The 26,548-nt window shown below is 41.8% G+C and overlaps 1 protein-coding gene across 1 annotated transcript in view; it reads right to left on the bottom strand.

Moving 5' to 3' along the window:
• Positions 1 to 1,372: 1,372 nt before the first annotated feature.
• ncor1 (nuclear receptor corepressor 1) overlaps positions 1,373 to 26,548 on the bottom strand; it is a 62,766-nt gene continuing 37,590 nt past the window's right edge. Inside the window, exons 15-23 of the mRNA XM_010792638.1 lie at positions 11,597 to 11,727; positions 10,339 to 10,634; positions 7,852 to 7,917; positions 5,404 to 5,540; positions 5,221 to 5,320; positions 2,595 to 3,027; positions 2,381 to 2,504; positions 1,515 to 1,692; positions 1,373 to 1,392 (exon numbers count right to left, since the gene is read on the bottom strand). Coding sequence (XP_010790940.1) covers positions 1,373 to 1,392; positions 1,515 to 1,692; positions 2,381 to 2,504; positions 2,595 to 3,027; positions 5,221 to 5,320; positions 5,404 to 5,540; positions 7,852 to 7,917; positions 10,339 to 10,634; positions 11,597 to 11,727 — 1,485 coding nt within the window. The remainder of the gene's footprint in view (positions 1,393 to 1,514; positions 1,693 to 2,380; positions 2,505 to 2,594; positions 3,028 to 5,220; positions 5,321 to 5,403; positions 5,541 to 7,851; positions 7,918 to 10,338; positions 10,635 to 11,596; positions 11,728 to 26,548) is intronic.

Raw genomic sequence — 26,548 nt, 5'->3', positions numbered from 1 at the left:
TGACACTTCCTGTCTCCCATGGAAATGCAGCACGTCAGCAAACACTCAGCTCCAAACCCTTCCTGATGATCGGAGCACTTCCTGTCTCCCTTTTGAGGTCACTATAGAGTCTTTGTAATATATCAATCTTACTGTACATCGACTTTTAGTAAAAAAAAGTATTATTATGCACATAAGATAATGTCCTATTATAGCTTATTTTGAAAAAATGTCTGTTCCTCAAGCAAAATTCCATTAGACACAAAGGGTAGGTTGTTAAAATGTGCTTTTTGCATGTATCAGTGAAAATAGCTTATTGAATTTGTATAGGAGAGTTTCCAACAATTGCCACATTTTTGAATATCAAGTTATTGATCTCAGTCACAATACTGAGCCCAGATGCAGGTTAATCATTGAAAATATGTATAAGGAGTGTTCTTCAAAACCTTTGAATACAGCACTAGGATGCAAACGCCAATTTGAACCATTTTATAGACAAATCAAGAAACAGAGAACATTTCTAACGTGCTGTTTTAGTTATAAGGAAGGCACCAGTCCTTTGCAGCTCCAGTGAAGAAGGTGAAGCCAGAGGTTTTCTTTGTGTAATATAACTTGTGTGAATGCTTACTACTATCTTGAGAGCCAAATGGAAATGGTCTGTCAGCATGTGCTATAAGAGCACCTGAGAGTGTGCATGATTTACATTAAGAGGGTGTGTGTGAGACTTTCAAACAGCACAGTAAAACGTTAATCCCGATGGGCAGAAAAAGCCACAGAGTTTCTGTCCTTTGCTTCACAACCACATACCAGCAGAGGCTCAACACACACATATGCAAACACACACTGACAGGGCAGGAGGAGGAGCGAGCTGATTGGCTGTAGAGCGATGAGTTAGAGGTGTTGAGTTTACATTGAGAGAATACTGCTATGCCATCTTCGGCCAAAGACACACACACACCTATGTTACCCAAGACGTGTAACCATACTAAGAAATACTGGCAAACTGGATTGAAATTGAATACGATTTTGACTTATTTAAATGACACACACACACACACACACACACAATAAATATCTCGGTGTCAGAGCTCAGCAGCTTACTGGCAGCTGCTCTGCTCCACTAAAAGGTGCTAAAAGGCTTTTCAAAAATGACTAATGTAGACTACCAATCGACTTTAGCACTTTCCTTTCCTAAAAGCCTCAAATATGTCAGCACCAGAAGCAACAAGTGTCCTAAACTGACATGCTCAAGTCACACAACTTCAAAAAAGAAAAACACCAAAGTCCCCTTCATCAGCCAGAGGAATTTCAAAAAAGGGCATCAAAGCAGATCTCTACATCACATGTTAAACAGGGTCAGCTAACTTCTTGTCTAGGCTTCGACTGAACCGCATTAGTCCAGACCACCATGCCCTTTTTTCAAAGTGAACGAAAATGAACACCCCTTAGAAATAGTCCACTGCCAGCAGCGGAAGGAGGCTGAAGGAGCGATGAACATGAAGGAAGAGAGAGGAGGATAGTTTTTGTTCTCATACCATCTCTGTCTATAACAGTGGGGCTGCGGGTGTTGAAGGGCGGTCTTCGCTCCAGGTCTCCGTGATCCTGTCGCTGCTTCTCTTCCTGGTGCGCTGAATCGTGTACTGCTTTGATCTGGTGCTGCAACATGGCAAAGCCACTCATTGGCACACCACCGGGGCCATAAGAACCAGGCATCTACACAAGTTTAGGAAGAAAATATCCAAATAAGGTGGAATTCAAGATAAGAATAAGTGAGATATTGTCACGTTGGCAGTTTGCATGAGCACTGATGCATTGTATAGAGGCCGCTGAACAAACTTAAGAACTACTTTCACCACGCATCTTGAAACTTCTGCTTTAAGACAATTTAAATGTTATACTTGTATTAAATCTTGGTAGGTAGAAATATAAAGGCTGACACTGTAAGCAAACCCCAATACTAACATGATTTATGTATCAGGGGTAGCTTTAATAGAGTCAAATTCAAGGTACGTAAACCAAAAATGGCCATGCTCTTAGTGCTTTTATCATTAAATCCAAATTGTTACTATATTGCAATTCGGAAAAATTGTGAAAATGTTTACAAAACTCCTGCTTGGGAGTCACCAGAAGACAAAAAGCGACAGGTTTTTAAACATTTCAAACAGTATAAGATTTGTGGTTTCCTTGATTGTGTAGATTAAACTATATTATGCAAAAAACTTGTGTATATTCAAATTCCAGCATATTACTAACCTCGAACACATAACTGTTAAAATTGAGCAATTTATTTTTCATTTTTATGAATTTGTATAAAAAACCTTTCATAATAACTTACACATGAAATGTGGGCATGCTCTAACCTGTGCCCGTGAAAATGGATAAACCAGAAACTGTGACTCACCATAGGTGGGATGGCAGCTGCCCTCTTCTGCATCTGCTGGATGTTGAGTTGGGCTTGCTTGGGTGAAGACACCAGCACCGAGCCCTGAGGGTTGAGCATCGAAGGCTTTTCCATGGAGAACATTCTGCAGAGGCACAAAGCAAAATCTATAATGTAACAAAACATTTCCCTTTCTTATAAACGGCAATTATGTACACAGAACATGAAAACACACCTCTGTCTCTCAGGCTCTGCTTCCACATCCTCGTCAGCACTGCAGGTGGCGCTGGAGTCATTATCTGAGTGGAGCTCCCTGTGCCTCTCGCTGTGATCTCCTTTCTCTCCTCTCTCCTTCATCTCAGGCTCCATCTTCACCTGAACCTCTCCGGAGTTCATGTCCGTGTCCTGAGGTTCGGTTTTGGGGTGCACCGAGCCTCCGTATGGACCCATCCTGGCCTTCTCCTCCTGAGATCCGCTCTCGCTCTCGGGGCTTTTCTCCTCCTTTACACAGAGTCCGCCGTATAAAGGCTCCAGGCCCTTTCCATTACTGGCTTGACCTTTGTCCTGATCAGAGCAGTGAGCATCTCCTGCAGCGCCGTCTGCCCTCTTCGAGTCTCCAGACTGAGAGGGGGAGGGAGCGCTCTCTGTATCGGAGCTGTTGTCACCGCCTGAGGAAGCATGATAGAGAGAAGCATGAGACTCAATCAAACTCACAAGACTTGCAAGTCAACTGGATGCTCTTTAGGAATAAAGAACAAGCCAAATGAATTAAATGTAAAAATAAATTGCCTTTCACAACGCAAATATACCCAATAAAGAATAACCCAAGAGATATGAAACACATCACACAGGCGATCTAATAATCTAAACATGTGCTTTTTTTATCCTTCTCATTATGTATTTATCTATATAGTCACATTTTACTTGGACACATGTAAAGTTAGCTTTGTATCTAATCTATGACCTAATTTTGTTAATTTAATGACCTCGCTTTATACCACTTAAATTTGCTTGTGCTAAATCCAAGGCTTCAATGATACAGAAAACCAGACTTTCAAAATAATCAGAAAAAATTAACAACAATACATCTAGTAATATGGTATGCTTCAGTTTAAATATCTTAAACTGTTAAGACATTACAATAGTCGTAATTAGAACACACTGCTTTTGTAGAATGAGAACAATGATAAATTAATATCAGAAAGTCATATTTTCTTAAGCATATTCAAAAAAGTCTGCCTGCTTCTGTTACATATTGTCTATCGCTGCAGTTGTTGCCATGGTGATGGTAGACCAGATGGTATGTCTATGAAAAAATAGATGCATTATTTACAGAGGAGGATAAAGTACTGAGGGTCTAAGGACAGAGGGTGTCGTATTGTCATACTGATATTCTGTACAAACTGTGAAGTCCACTGAGACAAATGTAACATTTGTGATATTGGACTATATAAATAAACTTTGATGGATGATTGATTGATTGAGTACTGTACTTGAGTAAAAGTAAAAATGCTATGGTCTTATAATACTTACTAATGCACAATGGCCCCTTTAAGTAACATAAAGTGTAGAAGTACTATGATTCAAATGTACTTAAAGTATAAAAAGTGAATGTACCCATTATGCAGAATGGCTCATTCAAAGTATTGTATTATTAAAGATTTTCTAATATCCTGTTTTATCACATGTACACACCATTTTAATCTTGTAGTTTGTCAATGTGGAGACAATTTTAGAGACTTTATAAAATATTCCATTGATAAGTATATATATATATACACTATAGTGAAGTAAAAAGTAGAATATTGCCTCTGAAACGAGTGCAATAGAAGTATAAAGTAGCATACAATGGAAATACTCAAGTAAAGTGTAAGTATGTCAAAATAATATTAAAGTATGGTATTTTAGTTAATATACTAAGTTACATTCCACCAATGATTATGAATATCAAACTAAAATCAGAGTACGACTAAACATCCTAATAAAAAAAGTCTACAATGAGCTTTACTCATTCCTCTAGCTCTATGTGCGCCAACTCACTGCGGTTTATAATGTGAGATCCACAGAATGCACATCACTGAGACCTCTAAAGTTCAGTTTGGGTTTCCATGGGAGGAAGACAAAGTCAAATAAACATGACAGAAAACCTTGTGACCTCCCGCTGTTGCTATCTTGTGAGATGGAGGCTGTTTAAGTTACATACGAGTCTGCTGAGCCTCACAAAAAGGACATGCTGTTAAAATAACATGTCGATTTAAAGAATTGTAATATACATTTGGTCGAATCATAATCGCTTTCTATATCTAGCACACTATCTCAAAGTTTATCATAGTGTGCCCCCTTCACACGGCAAAGATAAGGACCTCTGGAGATCCAGGCAGGATCAAACAAATGGACCGGCACTTTGTGTTCAAAGAGCATGCTTTGTTGAGTCTTCAAAGCCAAGAATTGTTATGCAACAGGCGCCCATGCACTCCGAATTAGTCCATATATTTTATCTCCACCTCTTGCTTTCCCCCCCATTTGATCCTTTTTTCCCTTCTCTCATTAAAACTACAGTCAGCAGAGAGCAAGCACCATCACCATCAAGCGAATGACATGACGATTCAAAGGGCATTTTAGATCAGGCTTTCCAGCTTTGCACTGTACTTATCGCGACATTCCTTCTCTCCACGCCCTCTTTACTTAACACTTGGTAATCTGAGGCGCAAATCTCCACAACTCATAAGCAAGGACAAACATTTGATACAGTAACATATCAGCCTGCAGTATATCCTTCAGCGAGGGAGCCCCTGAGAAGAAAAGCCCAGAGGGAATCGTGTGTATCCGTTTGTTTAATGTCGAGTATATGCTTCTCTGACCTTCACTGTCATCGGCGTTATCGTCGTCATCCTCATCATCAGGTGACGCATTAGCGAGACCTTCACCTTGAGACCTATCGGCACGTGCCCGCCGTGTATCCTATGAAACAGATAATTTTGAATAAATCAGTACTGTTGCAACCACTCAGCGATTAGCCATAACAGAAAGCAACAATAGCCTACCTGCTTATGCTGCTGGAGCAGGTTGTCCAGGTTGTGACGTCTCTTGTAGTTGAAATAGAAGTTCTTGCACTGTGCCTCGCTTTTGGTGCCCACCATTTTGGCGATGGCGGTCCAGTTTCGCCCGTGCTCAACTAGACCTGGGTGCAGACAAAGAGACGATTTAACAAGAGGACTTAATGCTATATTAGACTTAAAATATCCAATGTTTACAGATATACTTTATATTTATATATATATATATATATTGTTTTACTTTGTCATAATATTATTGTATTTCCTTAAATGCATATTTATTATATATTTATATAAAATACCATTTCAACTGCACCTGGGCCAATAAATCTAACACAAAAAAAGTTGTGATATTTAGAATAGTTTGGCTTATTTTAAGTACTTGTACTTGCAAGATTCTTGCCATTTGAATTTGTTTCCCCATGGTTGTTTGCACTTATTGTTAGTCGCTTTGGTTGCTATAATTCAAAATGACACTTGTCTGTTGCTATGGTGTGATTTTGGTCTTCTATTAACACTGTCAATCAGCTAAACTTTGAAACTGCTCTGCCAGGCTGCCATTTACCTTTGACATTAGTGCTTCTCTTCTCTAAATCCTGTAACCTCTGTGACCTCCACTCCCTCCCCAGGCCTACTGAGATGAGGGATGCTGGCAGATTGACAAATCACCACGGAGCGAAACACAAAGCCTATTACTGCTCCGGTAAAATACGGGAATGGGGGCATTTGGACTGTTCAGAGTCAATACTCTTATTTAGAGTTACTTAAACTTGCACACAACACAGATATGCAAGACAGAAATATACTTAGTGATGGCACATAATGAAAAGTCAAAACAAATAAGATATCTTTTATTACCTTTTTAGTTTTTAACACTTTAGCAATTAAATCTAAGCTGCATAAAATTCTCTTGCAAAAAAGGCTCCCAAATGCTCCCAATTGATTCATACCATACTGAACACACACAACAAGAAACTAGTCCTGCAAGTTATGGGACCTTGACGCTCCCTGTTATTTGACTCAAGATAAACTTGGTTGCTTAACCAACCTTGAAAGTTACATTGGTCACAATGACAGATTAATTATCAAGTGAAATCATTTAACTTCATTAATTCTGCCAGATCTGAAAAGATGGCTGATTTTTTTTATTCCTGGTATTCAGGAATAAACATAATGTCAGTATTATAGCATAACCATGGCAACAACCTACCTATTCATGTTGCTAAAACATCCTTGACAAAGTCCTTAAGAGGAAATGTTATCATCTTTATTTTCAATTATCGTAACTTTTGTGACGCTTATAATGTTTAATTTCTGTTTTAGTTAATTCATTCATTTTTACTGTCATATTTAAGGGAACCGTTATTGGCTCTTTAGTTTTATATTTATTATAAGTGTAAGGTAAATTATTTTGTCCAAAAATATAAATGGAGCAGGTGCCCTAAAATCTTCTACTTCTGCTCCAACAACATCTGCTTGTAACATGGAATATGATGATAATGGATCTGACTAGCATGTTGATGAAAAAATAAATGTTCCTTTTTTCTGTTCACATTTCTGATTTATCCGCTAGTCCTCAGATGTGATCATCTTTTAAAAAGTTTAATGCAGATCAGCAGGTGACAGAAATGTCATAAATGGTAACATTGTTAATGCTCTTGCACGACCAGCGATGTGGCGGGGCAGGATAAGAGTGATTTTGGAACAAGCTTTGTCATATGACTAGAGGAGGTCTCTCTCTTTAGGCCACATTAATCCTAAATCAGACACATCTAGCACTCAGGTCGTAATGCCTGAGGAGATCACAGCAGAAATATCGGGAAAACAAATCTCCAAGAGAGTCCTAATAAATCCACATTAATCCTTTTATTTACTCCGCCAGTCTATGGGTTCTTGGCTTTATACATAACAGCATAACAACAAAGCCGACCTAAATGGGGGAGCAAAGGGTCTTGAATGGCATATGACCTGACTAATGACTGCAGCAGTGCAGTGTGACACAAGGCACAGAGTGCAACAAACATTTTGAAGAATTTACAAGACCAAAGTAACTTTTCAAGAGGCCTTGACAAAGTCTTTGGATGTGAATAATAGATAGTGGTGTTTGGAGCAGGCTGTAACTGTCACGCTCTATTGCTTTATGGAGGGCTTTAATAGATAAGGTTGAAGGAACCGGCAAAAGAGTGGAGCTAAAAGAGAAATCCCTAAAACTCTTCATGGGGGTCTGACAGATTCCAGCAAAGCACCAGCACCAGTTTCTTTTAGTGTGAAGTTCATGTAAGGCGAAGCCACATCAGATAATCGGAAAAAGGAAAACAAAAAGACTGAGAGGAAGAGGGGGGAGGGAGGAAAGATCACAAAAAGAAGAGGAGCAACACAGAGACAAATAAGGACGACTGAGAGGTAAAGCGGGAGAAAAATAAAATGAAACACAACCTTTTTTGGCGACCTCCATCTCCTCCTCGGTCCAGCGAGAAGTTTCTCCGGTTTCACCTGCACCAGCTAAACCACAGAGAGAGAAAAAAGATAAAACCCCATCAGCACTGACAGAAATACAGAGAGATAGAGAGACTAGAAGGGAGGGAGGGGGGAAACAGACAGAGAGAGAGTGACAGTCCTTCTCTCAGCCGTCTCCTTCTCATGGCCACTAATCTAATAATCTGTTTACATTCAAGGGCTGCCGAGACCCCGCTCCCTCTCCTACCGTCTCTCTTTCTTCCCTATCTCTCTCTGTCTCTGTCTCTCCCCTTCCCCACACCCCCGAGCAAGCCCTCCTCTTCTCAAATCCATGAGGGGGAGGGGCCTGGTCAGCTGATGTAGCGCCAGACGGTGGAGGAGCTGGGCCTGGGCTCCCTCTTAGGGAAATGGCCTTGGATGGAGACAAATAGAAAGAAAGAACAGCCAGCCCAGAGCCCTCCCACCCCTCTACTGTGACCATGCTCATCATGGACACACACACACTCCACCTTCTAGCCTCGGCTTGGCAACACAGCTTCAAACCCCCCTACAAAATTCATAGAAGTGCAGAGTAAGTGTGGAGGGGGCTGAATGAACTTTAGCCCACTCTCCTCGGTGGCATCTACCAATACTGTGTAAACATTTGGACTAATATAGCAGCAGATGTACCCTTGACATCAACAGGAGGCTTGAATGCCCCCCCCCTCACCCTAAAAGACGAGGAGATCATTTCACACTGTTTAGACGGCTCCTACTAAAGGTCCCCTGGCCACACAGTCTGTCACATTTAGTTAAACAAATGTCTACTGCACTAGACTTCCTTTTCCCCGAGGCAAAACTCACATGTTCTCCCCGTGACATGCCCCTCAAGGGTGGTCATTAATCTCGTGGCTATGAAAACAGACAGCCTAGAGTGTAGTATCTCACCGAATAAGACACACCCCACTTCCCCCCACTAGTTTTAAAAAGATCAAACTCCCACCATTTGCCCGCACTGAATCAGCAGCTTCCTGAACTCGCATGTAGGGCTGTCCCGAATACCATAATTTGGGCTCCGGATATTCGGTAGTAATCAGCAGCGAATATTCGAGCTTATCTTACATTGATATTGGAGTTTTCAATAAATTAAATTTGGCAGCCGTAGTGCAGTGCGGCTGCCAAAAAAAAACAATATCTGAATAACGAAATTGAAACCTGAATAGTACTCCAACGAACGAATATTCGGGTACAGCCCTACTCGCATGGCATCATTTCAACAGAGTAACTCTGAGAGATAGCTACCCTTTAGCACCTAGCCCACTTACTTCTAAGAAGCAGCATATATCACAAGGGTTACTACAGGGCAGGCAAACAGACACGCAAAATCCACAATGTAGTCCCTCAGGGATATTACAGTTCTGCATAAACCATGATATGTCCAGAGTATCAGGGCCAGAAAGGTCAAACGGTGGAGAGGATTGAAGGACACACCGCAGAGTTAATCACATTATTAGGACAGACCTTGCGTAACTCTTAACTGTTGAGAGGTCAATGGACAGCAAGCAGGTGGCAGAGAAGCAAAGCACACTTACAGAGCATTAATCAACGATGCAGATTAACGCAACAATAAGCTTAACACACAGGGGTTTGGATACGTGAAAATATGAGCTAGCATCGCCTTTGTGACAGAATTGAACAAGGGTGGAAGAGCCCCAGAGCCATGACAACAGAGCAGCAAATTGCCATGGTGATGGACATACAGTGTCTTGAGTGCAGTGCAGGACAGAGTCTGTATGGCACTTTGCAATGAGTGCCTGAAAACCGCTGTACACTTTTAGGCTATTATCAGCTTATCAATGTAAACATTATAAGAGGGACAAAACAAGCAGAGCATTATCCTGACATATCATTAAACCTTGTATAAGATCTATCCATGGCTTGTTGCTATTCGATGTAAACATAACACAATAAGCTAAGACTATTAACTTATGTTCTACTACCATACCATCCAGTGACAGCAAGAGTCCTGCATAGGGCACTGGTAAAAAACAATTTCATATAAATCCCGGGGGAAACTACATTTGGTCAGGCAGGAAGTGAGGATTCTGCAATTGAAATGATTGTGCAGTATTTTAACATCAGCAGCTAATAGTATCAGCATTAATCAGCTGCCAGGGTTTTTTTTTGTTGTTACGTTGTGAAAGCCTGGCACTGATTGCGCGGAATGGGCTTGCCTGGCATAGAGTACAGCCAAGAGACTTCCCTTCGGTTGGATTTGTGATTTTAGAACGGAGAACTTAAACCAGGGTAAACAATCCCAAAAAAAGGAGGTTGTACTGAAGCAGACACATTCTTTTATTTACATACTTTGTGATGAAATGTTGGTTTTATTTCTTTCCTCTTGAATCTGTGGCACTAATGTGTCAATTTGTTGAAAAATAAAAACATTTTCAACTACCTCCAGAGAGCATCTCCAAGAGGATTTACCTTTGTTAGCATCCATGGAAGCTACTGGAGTCTGGGGTTTTGCAGGCTCCTTCAGTGACTTCTGCATTGGATCCGGCTTGGGGAGCAGCGGAGGATCTGGCAAGGCAGGCTCGGGGGCGGGGGGAGGTACCTCCTCAGCCGCCACAGATGCAGCCTCATTGGCCATGGAGCGTGTGGTGATCCTTCCCTTACGGCGGCCCTGGCTGTTGGCAGTCTTCCTGCCACGCGGCGTGTTTTGCTCCTTTCCGTCCTCGTCCTCCCCACCGTCACACTTGTCTTTGTCCTTGCCAATGTCCCTGTGGTTTTTGGAAGGGGGGGAAACACAGCTTAGGAGACTGTTGGTACAGCAAATATTTGTTCCGTTTTGACCCAGCAATTACAGGCCCTTAATGTAATCTGTTCTCCATGACTGAAAATACAAAAAAAGCTTATTTGAAATGTCTACCCTCGAGCCAGACGGACTTGTTAACAAGTTAGCAAGTTGTCTCGTGTTTTAGCAATGTGCCAAAACACACACACACTACTGTCCCCTGAACCACTCATGAACATGCATCATTTTATCAAGGGTTTTTTGATGGGAGATCTTACTTACTTATTGCACTGTCTCTGATGTTTATTCAAAATTTGATGAGACGGTAAAACATTTTGCATCCTGTTTATCACATGATTATAACTCAATAATCAAATTGAATTTTAGGATATGATAAAATTCACCTCCAGCGCCATTAATACTGAATGTGAAGCAGACTTTGTGCTTTTCATGTCAACAGGTTACAGGAAGTATTGCTTCATAAGCAGCACACAGTACAGTCTTGTCGCTTGTTTGAAGGGTTGAAAAATATTGTTGATATACACAAACTGAAACCTAGATTTACCAAACCTTTAGGAAAGCTATATTGAAATGGATCAACTCCATACAACTTGTTTGACTGTAAGAGGTGCCTTCGGCGGGAAAAGAAGGGAATGCACAATGTAATAGAAATGTCGTTGCCAAATAAGTTCTGGCGTTATTACAAATTAAATTCACAAGACTGTGTAGCTTTTTTTCCATGTTGACATCCTGGATATTCCCATAACATTATGCAACAAAGCATTCATTTGCATTGACTTCTTCATTTTTCTTTAGTTGTTCTACTGTGTCTAGCGGGGATTTAAGCCCTTAAAGAGGCCATGTTATGCTAGTGCTCCAACACATTGTATGCTTGCAGGCCCAATGGACTACATTTACTTTTATGACAAACAATCATTCAAGACTCACCTAGAATCCTCCTTTTCATCTTTCTCTTCCTCGTCCTTCTTTTCCTCGTCCTCTTTTTTCTCGGATTTCTCAGATTTTTCCTCTTCGTTTTTCTCGTCTGACTTTTCTTCTTGTGAGGGACGCGTTATTTGCTGGAGACAAAGGCCAAAAGAAATATGTAAGTGGCTTTCTTCTTGAATAAAACAAAAGCTATTAGAAAAAAAGGTCAACATGTAGAATGCAAAGGAGATAATACTTTTCAGTCCTCCTGATATCAATGCTTCCATTTAGATATCATCAGATCTATCTTCCGCCCGTATGATACTATCGCACTGTGAGATCCCAACCTTATTTTTTGCCCTTCTGACTCATTAAACACTTCCTGGACCAGTACTCCCACACACTATCAAGAAACAGACATCTTCAGATGGTAAAACAGAGCCTGCATTGGCCTTGTGAGCCCTAAGGACCATATGCAATTGTAAAACATAAGATATGGCCTTACAAGTCTACTTAAATATTCATTTTGACCGCAAATGGACCAGCTCCGGTAAATGGCAGATTTGTACTTTAGCATCTGGTAATTAGACTTTCAAGCTGCAAATGTTGCTCAAAATGAATAGAATTTTCATTTTTTTAGTGAAATAAATAGTTCTACACTAGAAAAGCCTAGTCGTAGATTCTGTAAAGATACGTTTAAAGCCATGGCACATTTTGATATAATCACAAAAACTATTTGACATCAAAACAAATATTCCAGATACTCTTTGCTGATCTGCTTAATTTAAAAAGAGTGGAGTAAGGCCAGTTCTTATGGCTTATGTCTCAATCAATCTGTCAAAGAGAGAAAAGGGCTTGATCACGACACTCATCATGATTGATATATCACGCTGCAACAGATGCAAAAAAAAAATATTCTCACACAGATCTGTATTTTAATGTAAAAACAGGTTGGAGGTTGAGTCCAGATAAAAACTGCCATGAGAGTCAACATCTTTCAAAAGCGGAATTTTTAAAACTGATCTGACAGAGATTAAGGACAGGGCAGCATTCTTTATCATCACTGTTGGCACGGTAACCACCGAAAGCTTCCTCCTGCCTCTTCCATGATAGGCTGTGCTGGAACAAGTCTGGCTATGCCAAGCCAAACATCCCATGCTGGTACCAGATGGGGCCAAGGAATGTGCTCCACTCAATGGTAAAGGCAAAAGATACAAGCTGAGGCAGAAAGGAAAGGCAGTGGGACAACAAAACAAAAAAAGGGTTGTGGCCGTAGCTCTTCACACGAGGAGTCTACAGGCCAGATCTTACAGTAAAATCTGATAAAGAGAGGCTTGCCTCTTCACAAACGCGGGAAGTAAGTGACCGCCATGGTGGTTTGAATTAGTGGCTGCTTTAGCCAGCTCTAGCCCAAGACAGCTAATAATCAGAGGGATTTGGCCTTCTTGGAGTGAAGCTACATGAACAGCAAAATCCAATCTACAGCATGGGAAAGAAAACTGCATGTGGTGCTATTTATTTTTTGTCTGATCCTTTTTAATTTAGTCTGAGTTAGTGTCAAATGTCCTTACTAGTTTTATATTACAAGTTAACTTCATTTTGTCCATCGAGTCAAGATGAATGAAAGTAATTTTTCTCCAATGCACTGTTGTTGTTAACTTAGCTAAGATAGTAAACTAGTTACTGCAAGTCCTCCTGACTGAGCTCACCGTGTGCACTGAAGGAAACGAGAGTTCTGCATTGGGAAAAATTATTTAGTCTTTTCATATTTGTCAAAAATAAATACATCGAGATTTTGGTTAAGCTTTCAATTAAAGGTGGGGTAGGTAAGTTTGAGAAACCGGCTCGAGATACACTTTTTGTCATATTCCATGGAATGCTCTTAACATCCCGATAGCAATGAATATCTAAAGTGCTTTGACAAAAAAATTAATTAAAAAAAGTCATCTGTGGAAGCCGTAGTGCCGGCTAAAATGATTGGATGGCCTACCTGCCTGTCAGCCTTCCATCTGTGCACAAACTTATCTCGTGCCCTCATTGGTCATGTGCGCGTTTGTGTGTGTTGGAGGAGGGGCTCTGTAAGGAAGTGGCAGATTTTTTCCGGCTGTGTATTTTCAAATTCTAGCGCACTCGAGCTGGTTTCTCAGAAATTACTTACCCCACCTTTAAAAAAATACATTTCAGTATTGTCTTTTTTGTNNNGACGGATTGAGACAGCGTGGTATCAAGAGCTGCAGGACTTCAGGAGAAACCTACTGTGGTGATGACGTCCTGTCTGTTGTTTGGAGAGGACTGAGGGTCTTTCATCAGCCGAGGAGGTCCCAGGCCTGATGAAAGAGCCCATGCTGGCAATAGCGATACCAGCCCTGCACAGGCCTAGTCCTGTCCACGTTTATTGACTATTGTTACTTATGAGCATGTAATAGGCTTTACACCTTCGTCCATATGGGCTTTTTATTTAAAACATTTTGATTAATTTTGTTCACCATTCATAAATTAATTTGTATTTTGCAGCTCCTTTCGTCCATTATTCTTACTGGAAAATGTTAGATTACACATTCACATCTAATTGAAGAGCATTGGCCCATTTATTTGTGAGTTCAAACTCGCGGTACAAGGCACATGTGTTGGTGAAGCTCATAAAGTGATGGAAAATAGAAAATAATCAGCTGAGGAGGTGAGCATGTTGAAATAGATGCCATCCAATCAGCTGACTTATGTTCTTAGCCACACTTTATAAGCCTACTATAAACCACCCTTCTCTGAGGTGCAGGCAGCGTCACAAACAGATGATGGTCCTGATAGAGACTACAAAAATATTTCGGTGTGCAGATCTTTGTTTTCACAATAAAGAGTAGTTTTCCTTAGTGCAACTTTTTTTATTTCCTTCCTGTGACTTCAAATTTGGTTCACAGTTAGCGTGGAATATTTAATACAAGTGTACATTTGTTCAGCCAGTTACGGGAATTTCTATAACAGTGTAATGGGGAGCAGCACAAGACAACACATACAAGTTTTACACGCTCTCGCATTTTGCAACCATACTACCTTCCCCATAAACCAAAAGCCGTATTCCCGTTTTTGTTTCTGAATCAAGAGACTGATAACGAGAAACACCCAGGTGACAAATGTCCAGTGCGAGATGTGAACAGACACGTAGCCCAACTTTCACCTGCACCCAGCACCAAGCGGGAAAAACGATCATACAGTTCGGCCCCTTAAAACAGTTCACAACAGTAATGGAACAGTTGAGCATTATTTGTCCCAACTAGTCCTAGCATTAATGAAATTGATGTTGTCCTAAACTGCTAAGCAAGCCGACAGTTGAGTTTGAACAGAAAGACATGCAGACCATAAACAGCTTATAGATGGCCAAAGAGAAATGTGTGGTAAGGCTTACATGAACTTGAATGAAAACACTGTCCATTATTATTAATACAAACCAAGACATTGAAGTAAAAGTTTTAGGCATTTTTCATTTGTAGCACGCTGTAAATAGTGACTAATGAATGTAACACGCAGTGGGAAACCACACAAATAAGGTTTATACCCCCCCTCCCTCCAATACTCATAACAAGTATCAGACCCACAATGAACTGTTTTTACCTGAGCAGTGAAGATCGAACATGAACCATGAGTTAGCTGTATGAGTACTGAAGACAAAATCAGCTATATTGGCATTTAACCTCTCTCACCTCCCTAACTCTCCTCTCCCCAAAATTGGCCCCCATTGTTGGGCACCAACAAAAGTGTTCACCGCTCAGGTTCAAAGTGATGCTAATTTTAACCCAATACAGGAGCATTTGGGGTGGAGGGGCTTGACAAATTGAGTGTGGTAATTTCAGTGCGGCAGGGTTTAAGCAAACCCCCAACACACCAGGCTGGTCGGTTTTGAATAAACGTGTCTAATCGTAATACAGAGTGTAGTTATTTGGTCAATCCAGTGTCCAGCCTTGTCGCTGTGGACAACACATTTGCTTGCGATACCTACAAGATTTACCTGGACAACATTCAGAGCGATGTAAACAGAAATTTCGACCTATTCACGGCTGCACCCCAGCAAAGCAAGCGGGAGAAAAATGTATCAAGTTGTATCTAGAAGTTACGTCTACAATTAGGAGGGTGAGTAATTAAGCTTTTTATTGCGTACACGTTAAACTTATTGTTTTTCCTTGCAAACATTGACTTACATTGAAAGACAGAGGAGGGAAGTATGTGCAGTTCTTAATGAAACCATACTTTGTATTTTTACGTGTCAGGGTGTTATGCTTACAGGTCCATGAAGACAGGCCCACAGGAAGTTCAGGGAATGGAGGTTAACTGTCTAGTTATCCGTCTGGTTAAACATGTTCCTGGGGAAATTGTTCGGGCTCCATTTCCCAGAAACAGTTAGACGCAGCCAAATAGTGAAAACATAAAACTTTAATATAACTAACACAAGTATCCGTCTACTGCCCCAGAAAATTGATGACTGGGTCCCTGTGTGTGCTGCACAGAGGTACAGTTTGTTTGTTCCTGTTCATGTGGTTAAAGAGTTATTCTTCGTTCATTGTATAGAAAGTAAATCAATTCATATCAGTGGTAACTATCGACAGTGCAGCCGTGCACCGCACCGGGCGCCCAGACCGGCCCAGCGGGTCCCATGCAAAAAAATCTTACCCTAACCATTTGTGGGGCCCCAAATGGCATGACCGGTTCACTGGCAATCTTTTTCAAAGTAACCCCAAGCAACCAAAATCAATTTGTAATTGTGTCTGTCCAATGACCTTTCATGTCATGTGATAACTTGCGGACAAAGCGAACCGTTTAATCAACCCTTACTGTACTGTACAGCGAGCAAGTTCACGCAGCATTAACAAAAGTGTAATAGCTTTCATTTATTAATGTACACGCAAACCAAAGCACAAGAGCTGAAAACATTTCCGGTTAAGAATTGGCTTGTGGCTAACATTTGTTGCTAAAGAAATGTAGCAGTTTATTTTTGAGAAAAGCTTATTAAAGCGTCTCACCATTGTCAACAGTGACGTCACTTCCGTTTACTTAACAATGATTACAGCCGTTAAAATGCATTAAATAAAAATTCATGAAGTGATGAGAAGAAAAGGCTGTGAGTTACTACAGAAGACACAACGCCTAAATCCCTCTGATTTACCGCGATATCGGACACTGAGAACATGCGGCGGGAGATCCCCTTTCGTCAAAGCCGGCCATTCGAAAGAGGAGGAGGCCCAAGAACAGATATAACACCCAGGGAGACTGCGTTTATCTCGGGCTCCTTCTCCCCGCCTTGCGGACATTGCAGCTGGTGCCTGAACGCATCTTGTTTGTTTGCAAAAAACCACGGTACTGGTAGATAGTACCCATGTTGACCCCTTTTCGAGACTACATTGGTCTCTTATTTAACTCCTCCTGATTCAGGAACAATGATTACGTTCAACAAAACACAGTAGGCCTATCATATATATAATAACGCAAAAAAACTGAAGCTCACTGCTTTATCAGTCCTCTTGAAACAGTGTCTGCCTGTATGAAAAAGGGTTTGTCGCGCTGTGGGTGTCCGGTGTCATTGTTTGCGTGTGTTGTCCAGAGGGGTTTGTTCTTGTGTGTGAGTAAAAGGCCAGTTGTAGCCGGGTGTGGCCTTCTACGCATGAATGGTTGGTGAGTGCACCTGGAATTGTCCTTATACACCGCCGCTACTGTGGGGGTGTGCATGAATTAATTCCCTCATCAGGGAAAAGCCATCCTGAATAGTGCTTGTTAATGTTGGCATTTATCTGCTGCATGTTGTCTGCGTTGCGGCTGGATGTTTGCTCCATTAGATCCTCTTTTTTATTTTTGATGTCTTTCCTGCACTGCATGGTCAGCTGGAAGTTTTCTTTCAGGCGGTCACTTCTGTGGCTGTTCAGCTTTGCCTTGAATAAACCAGAGAATTGTTGTATTACACAATAGACCATAGCCTCCAGATAACATAAGACCAAAGGCATGTTGTGAAATAGCTCTCAAACATTCTACTTTTTACCAAGCTTATAACATTTCTGATAAGCAAGGTTTGAATCATAGTAATATAGCAACCTGATAACCTGCGAACAGGATCTGTACCTGCAACAGATTCTCTGCGATACTTTACAACCGCAAGCTGCAGACTTTCGCTGGATTTGCTCCTACTCTGGCTCTGGCGAATCATTGGAACCCTCCAAACTCGGTCCGGAAGACGACTCTTCCAGGTCCCCCCCGTCTCGATGCCGGAGCTAATGGTGGCGCGTTGCAGGCGAGCCACCCCAGAACTCTTCACACAGCTCGAAAAACAAGAGCACAACACGTCCGACTCCTTGGGCCACTCCGACGCCCAGTGTCCACCGCCTGCCTGTACTTGCTACGAATTTGCTTAATCTTGGGGTAAATTGGACCTTTGTAATGAATACTCGCGTCGTGGAGAGGAAATCCTTTGTCTGTTCTGGGTCCTCGGATACTGCGCCTGAAATGCGTCCCCTTATATCGCTATATTTAGACTTGCAGGACTCCCAGTCAAAAACTCTCCTTGTACTTTGGTTGTTTTGTAGTCTAGTGTGACCCTAAGCAGATGTTCTACCTCATCGTCAGTCCACAAAAATGCATCCTTTCTTGCACGAATATCAGACATCTTTGACCTTGTTTGTTTGTTTGTGCCTTATGCCCATGCTCGGGGGGTCTTATATGCTGCTTTTGGTGTATTTTGTGGCGGAAGTACAGCGCCACTTACAGGCCTGGCATATGTACTACAGTGTCTCCAGCGTTTTCGTGTGGACGGACACCTTTCTTGAGCCGTTTCCGTGTGGACGGAATACTTTTTTGATAATGACTTCGGTTCGTTTTCGTGCCTGAGTCATCTCTCTCTTGCCGGCCTTGATCCGTCACTCACTTTCTGCAGGCCAGAAAGTTTGTGTGTGCATGAGTGTATGTTGTTGTTGTGTGTCTGTGCTGTCATGCAGAGTGCAGCTGCACAATGACTGTGCTCTGAGGGCCAAAAGGACATACAGTCCTCATCACACCAGCACGACCAACGCCTGAGCAGCAGAGCTACAGTACGCCTCAGATTAAAACGAGAAACTCCCAAAATATTTAAGATTCCTTTCTAACCCTTTCTGTCTCCTTGCTCAAGGTCTTTGGGAACACTGCACGTTTACAAACCAGCAAAAACATCAATGTAATTCTCCACATTACTGCCTGATAAAGCAGCTCAGTGGCCTAAATAGCGGAATGAGCAGGAGATTGAATGAAATGATTGTAGAATGTGTGTGACTTGGATTAGTGTGTAAAGTCTGACTTTTGTTCACTCTCAAATTCAAGAAATAGCTGCAATTTTGTAGTATAAAATGCCAATCAAATAGTTAAAAACAGACTTTGAAAAATGTTAGTTTGAAATCCACTGCAGATACTGTCTATCTCGTGACATCTGTAACGCAATAAATCAACAAGTAAACAGGGACACATTTTGGATTAGATCCACAGAATTGATATACTTTGCCTTTTTGCATCTCACTTAAAATAACCTCATGTGACTTCAAAACACACACATGGGTATGTCAAATTGTGTAGAATTTCTTCCATTTTGTAATGGTCAAAATAAGTTTACTCATGGCAATCACAATATGAGGTTTTGGGAAATGTTGCTATATCCTAAAAACAAAAAATGTTCCAACAATGTGTTTAAACTTCACATCTTAAAGGGGTGCACATTTGTACTACACAGCCTGGGAAATGTTGGTGAGAAAATTACCTCAAGTGACATTAATCAGGTTATGTGCAGTATTGAGTGGACAGGATTGATTTAAATGCATTAGGGGACGTGAAGGGACTTGTTTTAGTGGTAAACCCATACTTAGGATAACAAATCTGGATATTTCGACCCGTTGCTAAAATTTTGTAGGTATTTGCAGCATTTTCAGCACACTGTCTAACAAGTTCCCAACTTCATGGAAGTGCAACAATAACTCAGCGTGTGTCCCAAATGTAGACCCTTTAAAATAGAGGTCACATGTCACTTATTTGCAATTCCAAAATTGTTAATACTAAGCAGGATGTTCCAATAAGCTATTACATATAATTAACTTAAAGTGAAGACTTGTAGCTTTAAAACACACCTCTCTTTGTCCCTTTTTATCTTTATCTTCTTTTGAACTTCCCTCCAGGTCTCCATCTCTCATTCTGATTCTTTATCAATTCAATACTTTTATTTCAGGGTCTCTTTTTCTATATTTTCCTCTTTTTGTCTTTCATTATACATCGTCTATTTTATATATATATCAACTTTCTTAATTTTTCTTTTAAAATATCATTGGATCTTCTTCCATTAAAGCTTCCTTCTGTCTGTTTTGCTCCACATTCCTCTTTTCCAATCTCTTAAGTTATTCTGTTATTCCTCTTTCTGTTTTATGACCTCCCTCACCCCTAGTTGTCAGTTAAAAGTCATCGTCCTTCTCCTCCTCTTTGAACCTTGCCCTCTTCCTCCCTTCACTCCCTCAATCTCCATGTTACCCCCTCTCTTTCTCCAACTCCACTCCTCTCTTCTCTTGAGTACATTTTACTCAATCATCCCCTTCTCTCTGTCTGCTCTTTTCCAAGCTCCCTCCTCTCCCGCTCCCCCTCCGAATTAAGATTCTGACACTCTCTCTCTCCTTCACTGTTTGTTTTTGCCCTCCTTTTATACTCAGTGTCAGTCTGTCTCACCCCCGCCGCCATTGCTTCTCCTCGTCTTTTATAACCATGGAAACAGAGGAGACACATCGCCATGGCAACAGGGGAAACAGCCTGGGCCTTTTTGTCAGACCGAGGCTTCCTTTCAGCTGCCTGCAGAGGGAGAAAAATGTGGAAGCAAAAGCAGCAGGCGGGTCGGGGGACAACTATGGTCCATGCAGGCACAGACATGGGGTCCTGATGCTCACGTGCAGGAATCATAACTGCAGCGTACAACACACACACACACACACACACACACACACACAGCTATTTATCCTTTGCCACTTTAAAATGTCACAGGAACGCACAGAAAGCGGAAGTAAAACAGTTTCCTACAAGCACTTAAAAGTCAGTTGACACTTGCACATACATTTAATAGTAGGTACATGCATGCACAAACTAGAAAAGTGCACTGTGTGTAACTCTTCCCTCCCAAGCTAAAAAGAGTTGAATCTCACTCCAAGATGGCAGCTAAGAAAACCAAAAAGACATGGACGTATTTATCTCGCATCATGTTTAATAATGAAGTTTAAGTTTAAAATTAGAGCGTTTCTATGGATGTGATTTTTTAAGCCATAACAAATTCCAAAATCTGTCCATAGTATATGCAAATCAAAAGTGATTAGGTTATTGAACTTGTAGTTGGAAATACAGGTTTTTGCAGAATACTGATTTATTAAAACTTGGTTGTGTGTGTTTTACTAAAATCACTTGTTTTATTCGTCTAGCACGAAACACACATTTGTCACAGGAATGGATGCTTGTTTCTCTCCAGACGTCTGCAGCTCATTCTCCCTTTAATATATTATTCAAGTGAATCCAAGTAAATCCTCAAACTCTCATTCACACAACCAGAAAGCACATCATCTGTCGGGAGGTTTCATTGACATTCACGCTCAGCAGGCAGGCTGAGAATAACAGAGTCCAGTCAGACCAGCAGCGGCTCTCTTTCTCCTCTCCAGTGTGAACTCAGAGACTCAGAGATCCTCGTGTTTGCTCTTTCCTTCATTACTTCAGCCTCAACTTCACTCAGTCTCTTAAGAGAGCAACTCTTCCCTCTTCTCACGATTATTTCAGTAGTTTCTCTAGTAAAATACACGTTCGAGCCAGAATAGAAAACATTTCTGGCTTTTTCTACTATGCCAGTCATTCTAAATATTGTAACTGTGCTGTTAAACATGCAACTTATTGGCACAAGCTGCCCTTATGTATTCATTTTCCACATTCCAGCCTCTGCCTGAATGGAAATGCAGGTCAATGTAAACACATAGTCCATATTATGTCAAATGTAATATCATCACAAAAGACTTGACGCCTGAGTGAGCCCCGGACCGGCCTGCATGGGAAACACTGGATGGACGGTTACAGTCCTCAGCTAGCTAACAGGGGGAATTTAGAAACATGTGATCTGATGGTTTAACCATTGGCGAACCGTCAGGGCCTTCAAGGTATTCCCGGAATACCCTGGAACACTCAGATAAAAAAAAAGACATAATCGATTTAATTATATAAATACAATTTAATAAAATGAATAAATGAGAATAGTATCTGTGTTGTTGATCTGTAATATTACAGTGTTACGTTGATTTGTTTGTCCTTCTCGGTCCTTGCACTACGCATTTTTATAAAATAAATGCAACCAATCAGATCTGTTTCTGGGTCTCTGGGTAGAATATCCTTCAACCAAGGTATTCTATATCCTTGATAGAATGCCCTGGCCGTTACACTGAATGAGAGCGAACGCTCTGATTGACAGTTTGATCAACCAATCATATATTGATTTGTAGCCAATGGGCATATTCTTTCTGTTTCCCTCGGTTCGAGGGTACTCTAGAAGGCCCGTTAGTTCACCTGCGAGACAGAGGATATAGATGCGACGCAACAATTCATTTTCCGTTTTATTCGTTTTAACATGGAAACAGGTGAAGAAGATGTTGTTGCGGAATTATTGTCGGTACCTTTTTCAAGACGCCAATTCACTGAAAAGACGGATATTGTATAAAAAGGCCGTCCAACGCCTGAAAATCTTGAGCTGAATCAAGTAAATAAAGCAGGCTATGTTTGCCATTTCCAGGCTAGCAACTGGGAAAGATACCCGTGGCTTACGTGCAGGGGCGTAGCTGGGGGGGGGGGGGTTAGGATGATTCCAAGGGCCCAGCACTGGGGGGGGGGCCCAGAGAACACTATTATTATCTTTTTATTACTATGGTTTCTTTATTATCCTAAAGTAGTTTAATGTAGATGACTCAAACAGATAGATTGCCTGTATTAAAACAAAACGTCCCAAGGAAACAAACAGGGTGCTTGTTACTCTGTTTGACAGAATGAGCCACCCCTCCTTTCATTCATTGCATGGTGATGGCAGCGCTAGCAAGGAGCAAAAGCGGAGCAGGCGTGCATCCGCCACAATTGCCTTAGGGGGAGCAAACGCGTGCTTTTGCACCCACTTTTCTTGATCATATTGAGAAGGAATATGATATTTCCCCCGCCATAATGTCTTTTAGACATAAGTGTGTAATTCAATCGAATTAATAATACGTGGCAATGAAAGAGCCTTTGGCTCTGGTGCATTATAGACACGTTAATAGCGAGTTTTTAAAGTTCCAAAGGTTGTACCCCCCCCCGCATTTCGCTCAGCAATGGTTTGCATCAAGGCTGCTCCCACCCACAGCAGTCGCTGGATGCAGGGAGGCGCAGGTGTTTAAATCACCGCGGAACGTCAATTCATTGGGTGGCAGACCTTCAGAAGTTGTTCAAACACAAGAATAATATTAACATGTCTTTACTTTCTACCCATCAATACGAGTAAAACACACGTTTATAATCATCGTTCTTTCATTTTCGCTGCATTGATTACAGGTCACTCTTATGGCTAGCCGAAGCGGACGTGTTTGCTAGCTAGCTCAGTAACATCAACCCAGTGTGTGGCTGTTTGATGCTAGCTTAGCCTGGTAGATCGAAGCCCATTAGAGTTTGAGTTATTAGAGTCCGCGCATTAGCTGTGTGCATGCACACAACTTAGTCTTCCGGGTCCCACAAACATAAACATTACATTCGACACAGAGCTTTACAGCAACAGTAGAATGAAAAAATAAAAGAACGTTTCGCCGAAGTCCATTTCCTTCACGATTGAGCTTCATATTTTCCATCATATAACCACTTATTTCTGACTTAAGTTCATTGGAAAGAAGGAGGAACTAGATCATAAGGTACAATAAGATATAAACGTACTATATCTATCTGCAGTTCTTACAGTGCGAGGCCTTCAATTCTCTTAAGGTACACATACCGAATGAAATAAAAGAAGGAATGATTAGTAGAGGATGATAGAAAGACAATCATGATAGAAGGCCCGCATCTCCTACTGTGAACTAACTGCGACACTGTGGGTTGTGTGTGTGTTGTGTGTGGTGGGTGCCGCCTGTGTGTGTGGTGTGTGTGTAGCAGAGGCCAACCAACCAGGTAGGAAGATGGCAGAAAAAAGAAAAGATCATGTTATTCAAGCGCCCAGTTCAGTGTATTCATACGTGTATTGCTCTCCTGTGTGAGGAATGAATGTGGTGGTGGCGTGCAGACTCAGGGAGGACGGCAGAGAAGGGAGAGAAAGAGATCAAAGTAGTTACAGGGTAATGGAAATATCAGTCAGCTTAAAAGTGTAGGAGATAGCATAAGCAAATTAAGAGCACAAATACTTGGATAAGACGTATATTCCCCCCTCTCTCCCTTTGCTTTACAGAGTGCATAAAGATGTGTATTCAAACCAGTTCAGTGTACTCACAAGTGTATTGCTCTTCCTATAATGTAGAATGATGTGGTGACTGTGGCAGACTCAGGGAGGAGGCACGAGGAATTGAGAAAGAGACCAAGAGTTACAGGTAATGGGATAGTCAGACGCTTAAAGTGTTTAGGATACACGCATCCCTAGTCAAAAAATGCTATAGGAATCTCTATACCATTTTTGGAACCTATAGGAATCCTTTAGGATCCCATAGGATGTTTTGAGACAGTTCTGGCTGGCTCTATATTGCAGGGAAATTGCAACGTACAGTTTCATTAATTAAAACAATTGCTGCCATGCCGAGGTGGTCGTGCGCTGACCCACTCCAAATCACCCCTTGCCTGCCGTTACTAATCTTGCACCCCCCACGCTTTCAACTAATAACTAGGCGGCACAGCAGTTGGCACCAGCAGCGTTGCGCAGCTTGAACAGACTGACAGGAAACAATGTGCCTTACAGCTCATAAATCAGGGAGCTTCCAGAAACGAGAAGAAAAACACGTCGATGGCAAGAGGAAAATAATAAAGAAGGTCGACAGCTAGTCCACCAAGATAATTTTCAGAAGAAAGGATTTATTCACAGAACTTGTTTCGTGAAGCCCATAACATCTAGTGTAGCCAACATTTGTGGTGTCTTGGACTTAGCTACCTGTGCTATCAGAAAATTAAGACATGAGTGGTCGATGTTGACCAGTCGAATTTTGGTATCCAGAGCTGATGCCCTTGGGTGCTATGGCTAGCTAACCGTACCTGTATAATGTTCATGCTAATCACCATCATGTCTAATGCACAGAGTGCGGCTTCAGCGGATCGTCCCGCTCTCCCTCAGCCGGGTCCGCGGACTTGAAGGAGGAGGGAGGCTAAAGCAGCAGGCTTGGGTTAACAAAGCGATTTTAAATATGCGTTACCATGCATTGAATACAAACTTTAGTAATATTCACATTTTAGTTGCAGATGACCAGTTGACCAGCTGGCCAGAAAAGTTGAGCGCTTGGTGGTAGTAGTGGCTACTAGCTTGATTGGAGCAGATTGAAAATATCTCATACAAAGAGTTGATTCTTATGAGTATTATTATAACATTAGAGCATAGTCGAGCGACTCGTTACTATTATAGGCATGTGATAGAATGAGTGTAACGTGTAGAGTACTCAGACCAGGCCTCGAGCGAAGGACCAACGAGGGAGAGCAGAAGAGCAGAGTCCAGTACAAGAAGAGTCTGAGAGCCATGAAGAGCAGCACAGATGAGAGGAAGCAGCTAGGAAGGCGAGATGTGCAAGGCAAAGTGAGGCGTGCCGGACAGCAGGATGCCACAGGGATCACAGCCAGCTGTAGTGGTGTCTGAGGTAGAAGTTGCTTCACTTGACCCAGGGTTGCCCAGGAGGAGAGTGACAAGAGGCAGGGGCAACCTGATTGTAAAGACGAATTGGCAATGTGAGAAACAGATCAAAAATTTCACTAGGATTCAGCAAGGGAAAATTTCCAGACCGATAGCTTGAAATACACCAAAGGCAGATAGTTAGGGAAAAGTGAAAGAACGGTTGATTCACAGGGAAGAGTGCAGAATGCACGTGTTCGCGATAGCCGATGTGGTGCTGTTTCTCAAGGAGCACAGAAAAGACCCTCTCTTAGTGCTTTGAGTAGGTGGAACCAGGGAGTAACAGGATGGTGGACCGTCGAGTGGCGTCGCATGTATGATAAATGCCACTGGCCATGAAGAACGTCAGGATCCAGGACTGTTCATTACAACGACGCGCAGGTTCGATGACTGCATGCTGCGTTGCATATCAGTTGCAGGAGTACATGAAATGAGAAAAACAAAGCTATTTTGCAGAGACCGTGATGTCACTCTGCACTTTTGGCAACGAAGATTTGCTGGCCGAAAAAACTGCATAATACATTTACAACATAGGTAGACGGAATGTTGAGAATGGATGGCGCGTAGGAATAATAGGCATGATCCACCGAAGATGTCAAACATCCTGTGGAGCCTTCAGGAGGCAGCACGACGGAGACCACAGGACCGCAGAAAGCAGCCACGAGCGGCGAGAGTCACGACTGTATCCCAGAATCAGCTTGCTGCCGCCTGGTGGCCGGGGCTGCGCGAAGAGGATCCAGGGCCATGCGGGGACCACAGGCAAGAGGATCAAGCCCTCGACCTCAAGTCACATCGCGCAAGACACACAAAGCAAGAAAATTTGGCTGAAGTTATCCAGACACGATTAGATCACAGATACACGACAGAAGGAAGAAACAAGCAACTCCTTTCGGGAGTGACTCTTTTTGTAACATATTGAAGTTACACATGCATTCAATCTGGTGCACTTTGAGACGCGAACAATGAGAGAAATATGGATACCTCTCAAACGATCCCATTGAAACAACTGTCAAACAGAATCTTACTTCATTCTTTATGGATTCGAGGCGTTTGTGCGATTGATTTGATTGCTGCACTGTATCCTTACTTAATAAATACTATTTTCT

Source organism: Notothenia coriiceps, unplaced genomic scaffold (assembly GCF_000735185.1).
Source record: "Notothenia coriiceps isolate Sejong01 unplaced genomic scaffold, NC01 NC01_scaffold00036513, whole genome shotgun sequence".
Taxonomy (NCBI): domain Eukaryota; kingdom Metazoa; phylum Chordata; class Actinopteri; order Perciformes; family Nototheniidae; genus Notothenia; species Notothenia coriiceps.
The sequence above is the reverse complement of the archived record's forward strand: the minus strand, read 5'-3'. Positions and strand labels throughout refer to the sequence as shown.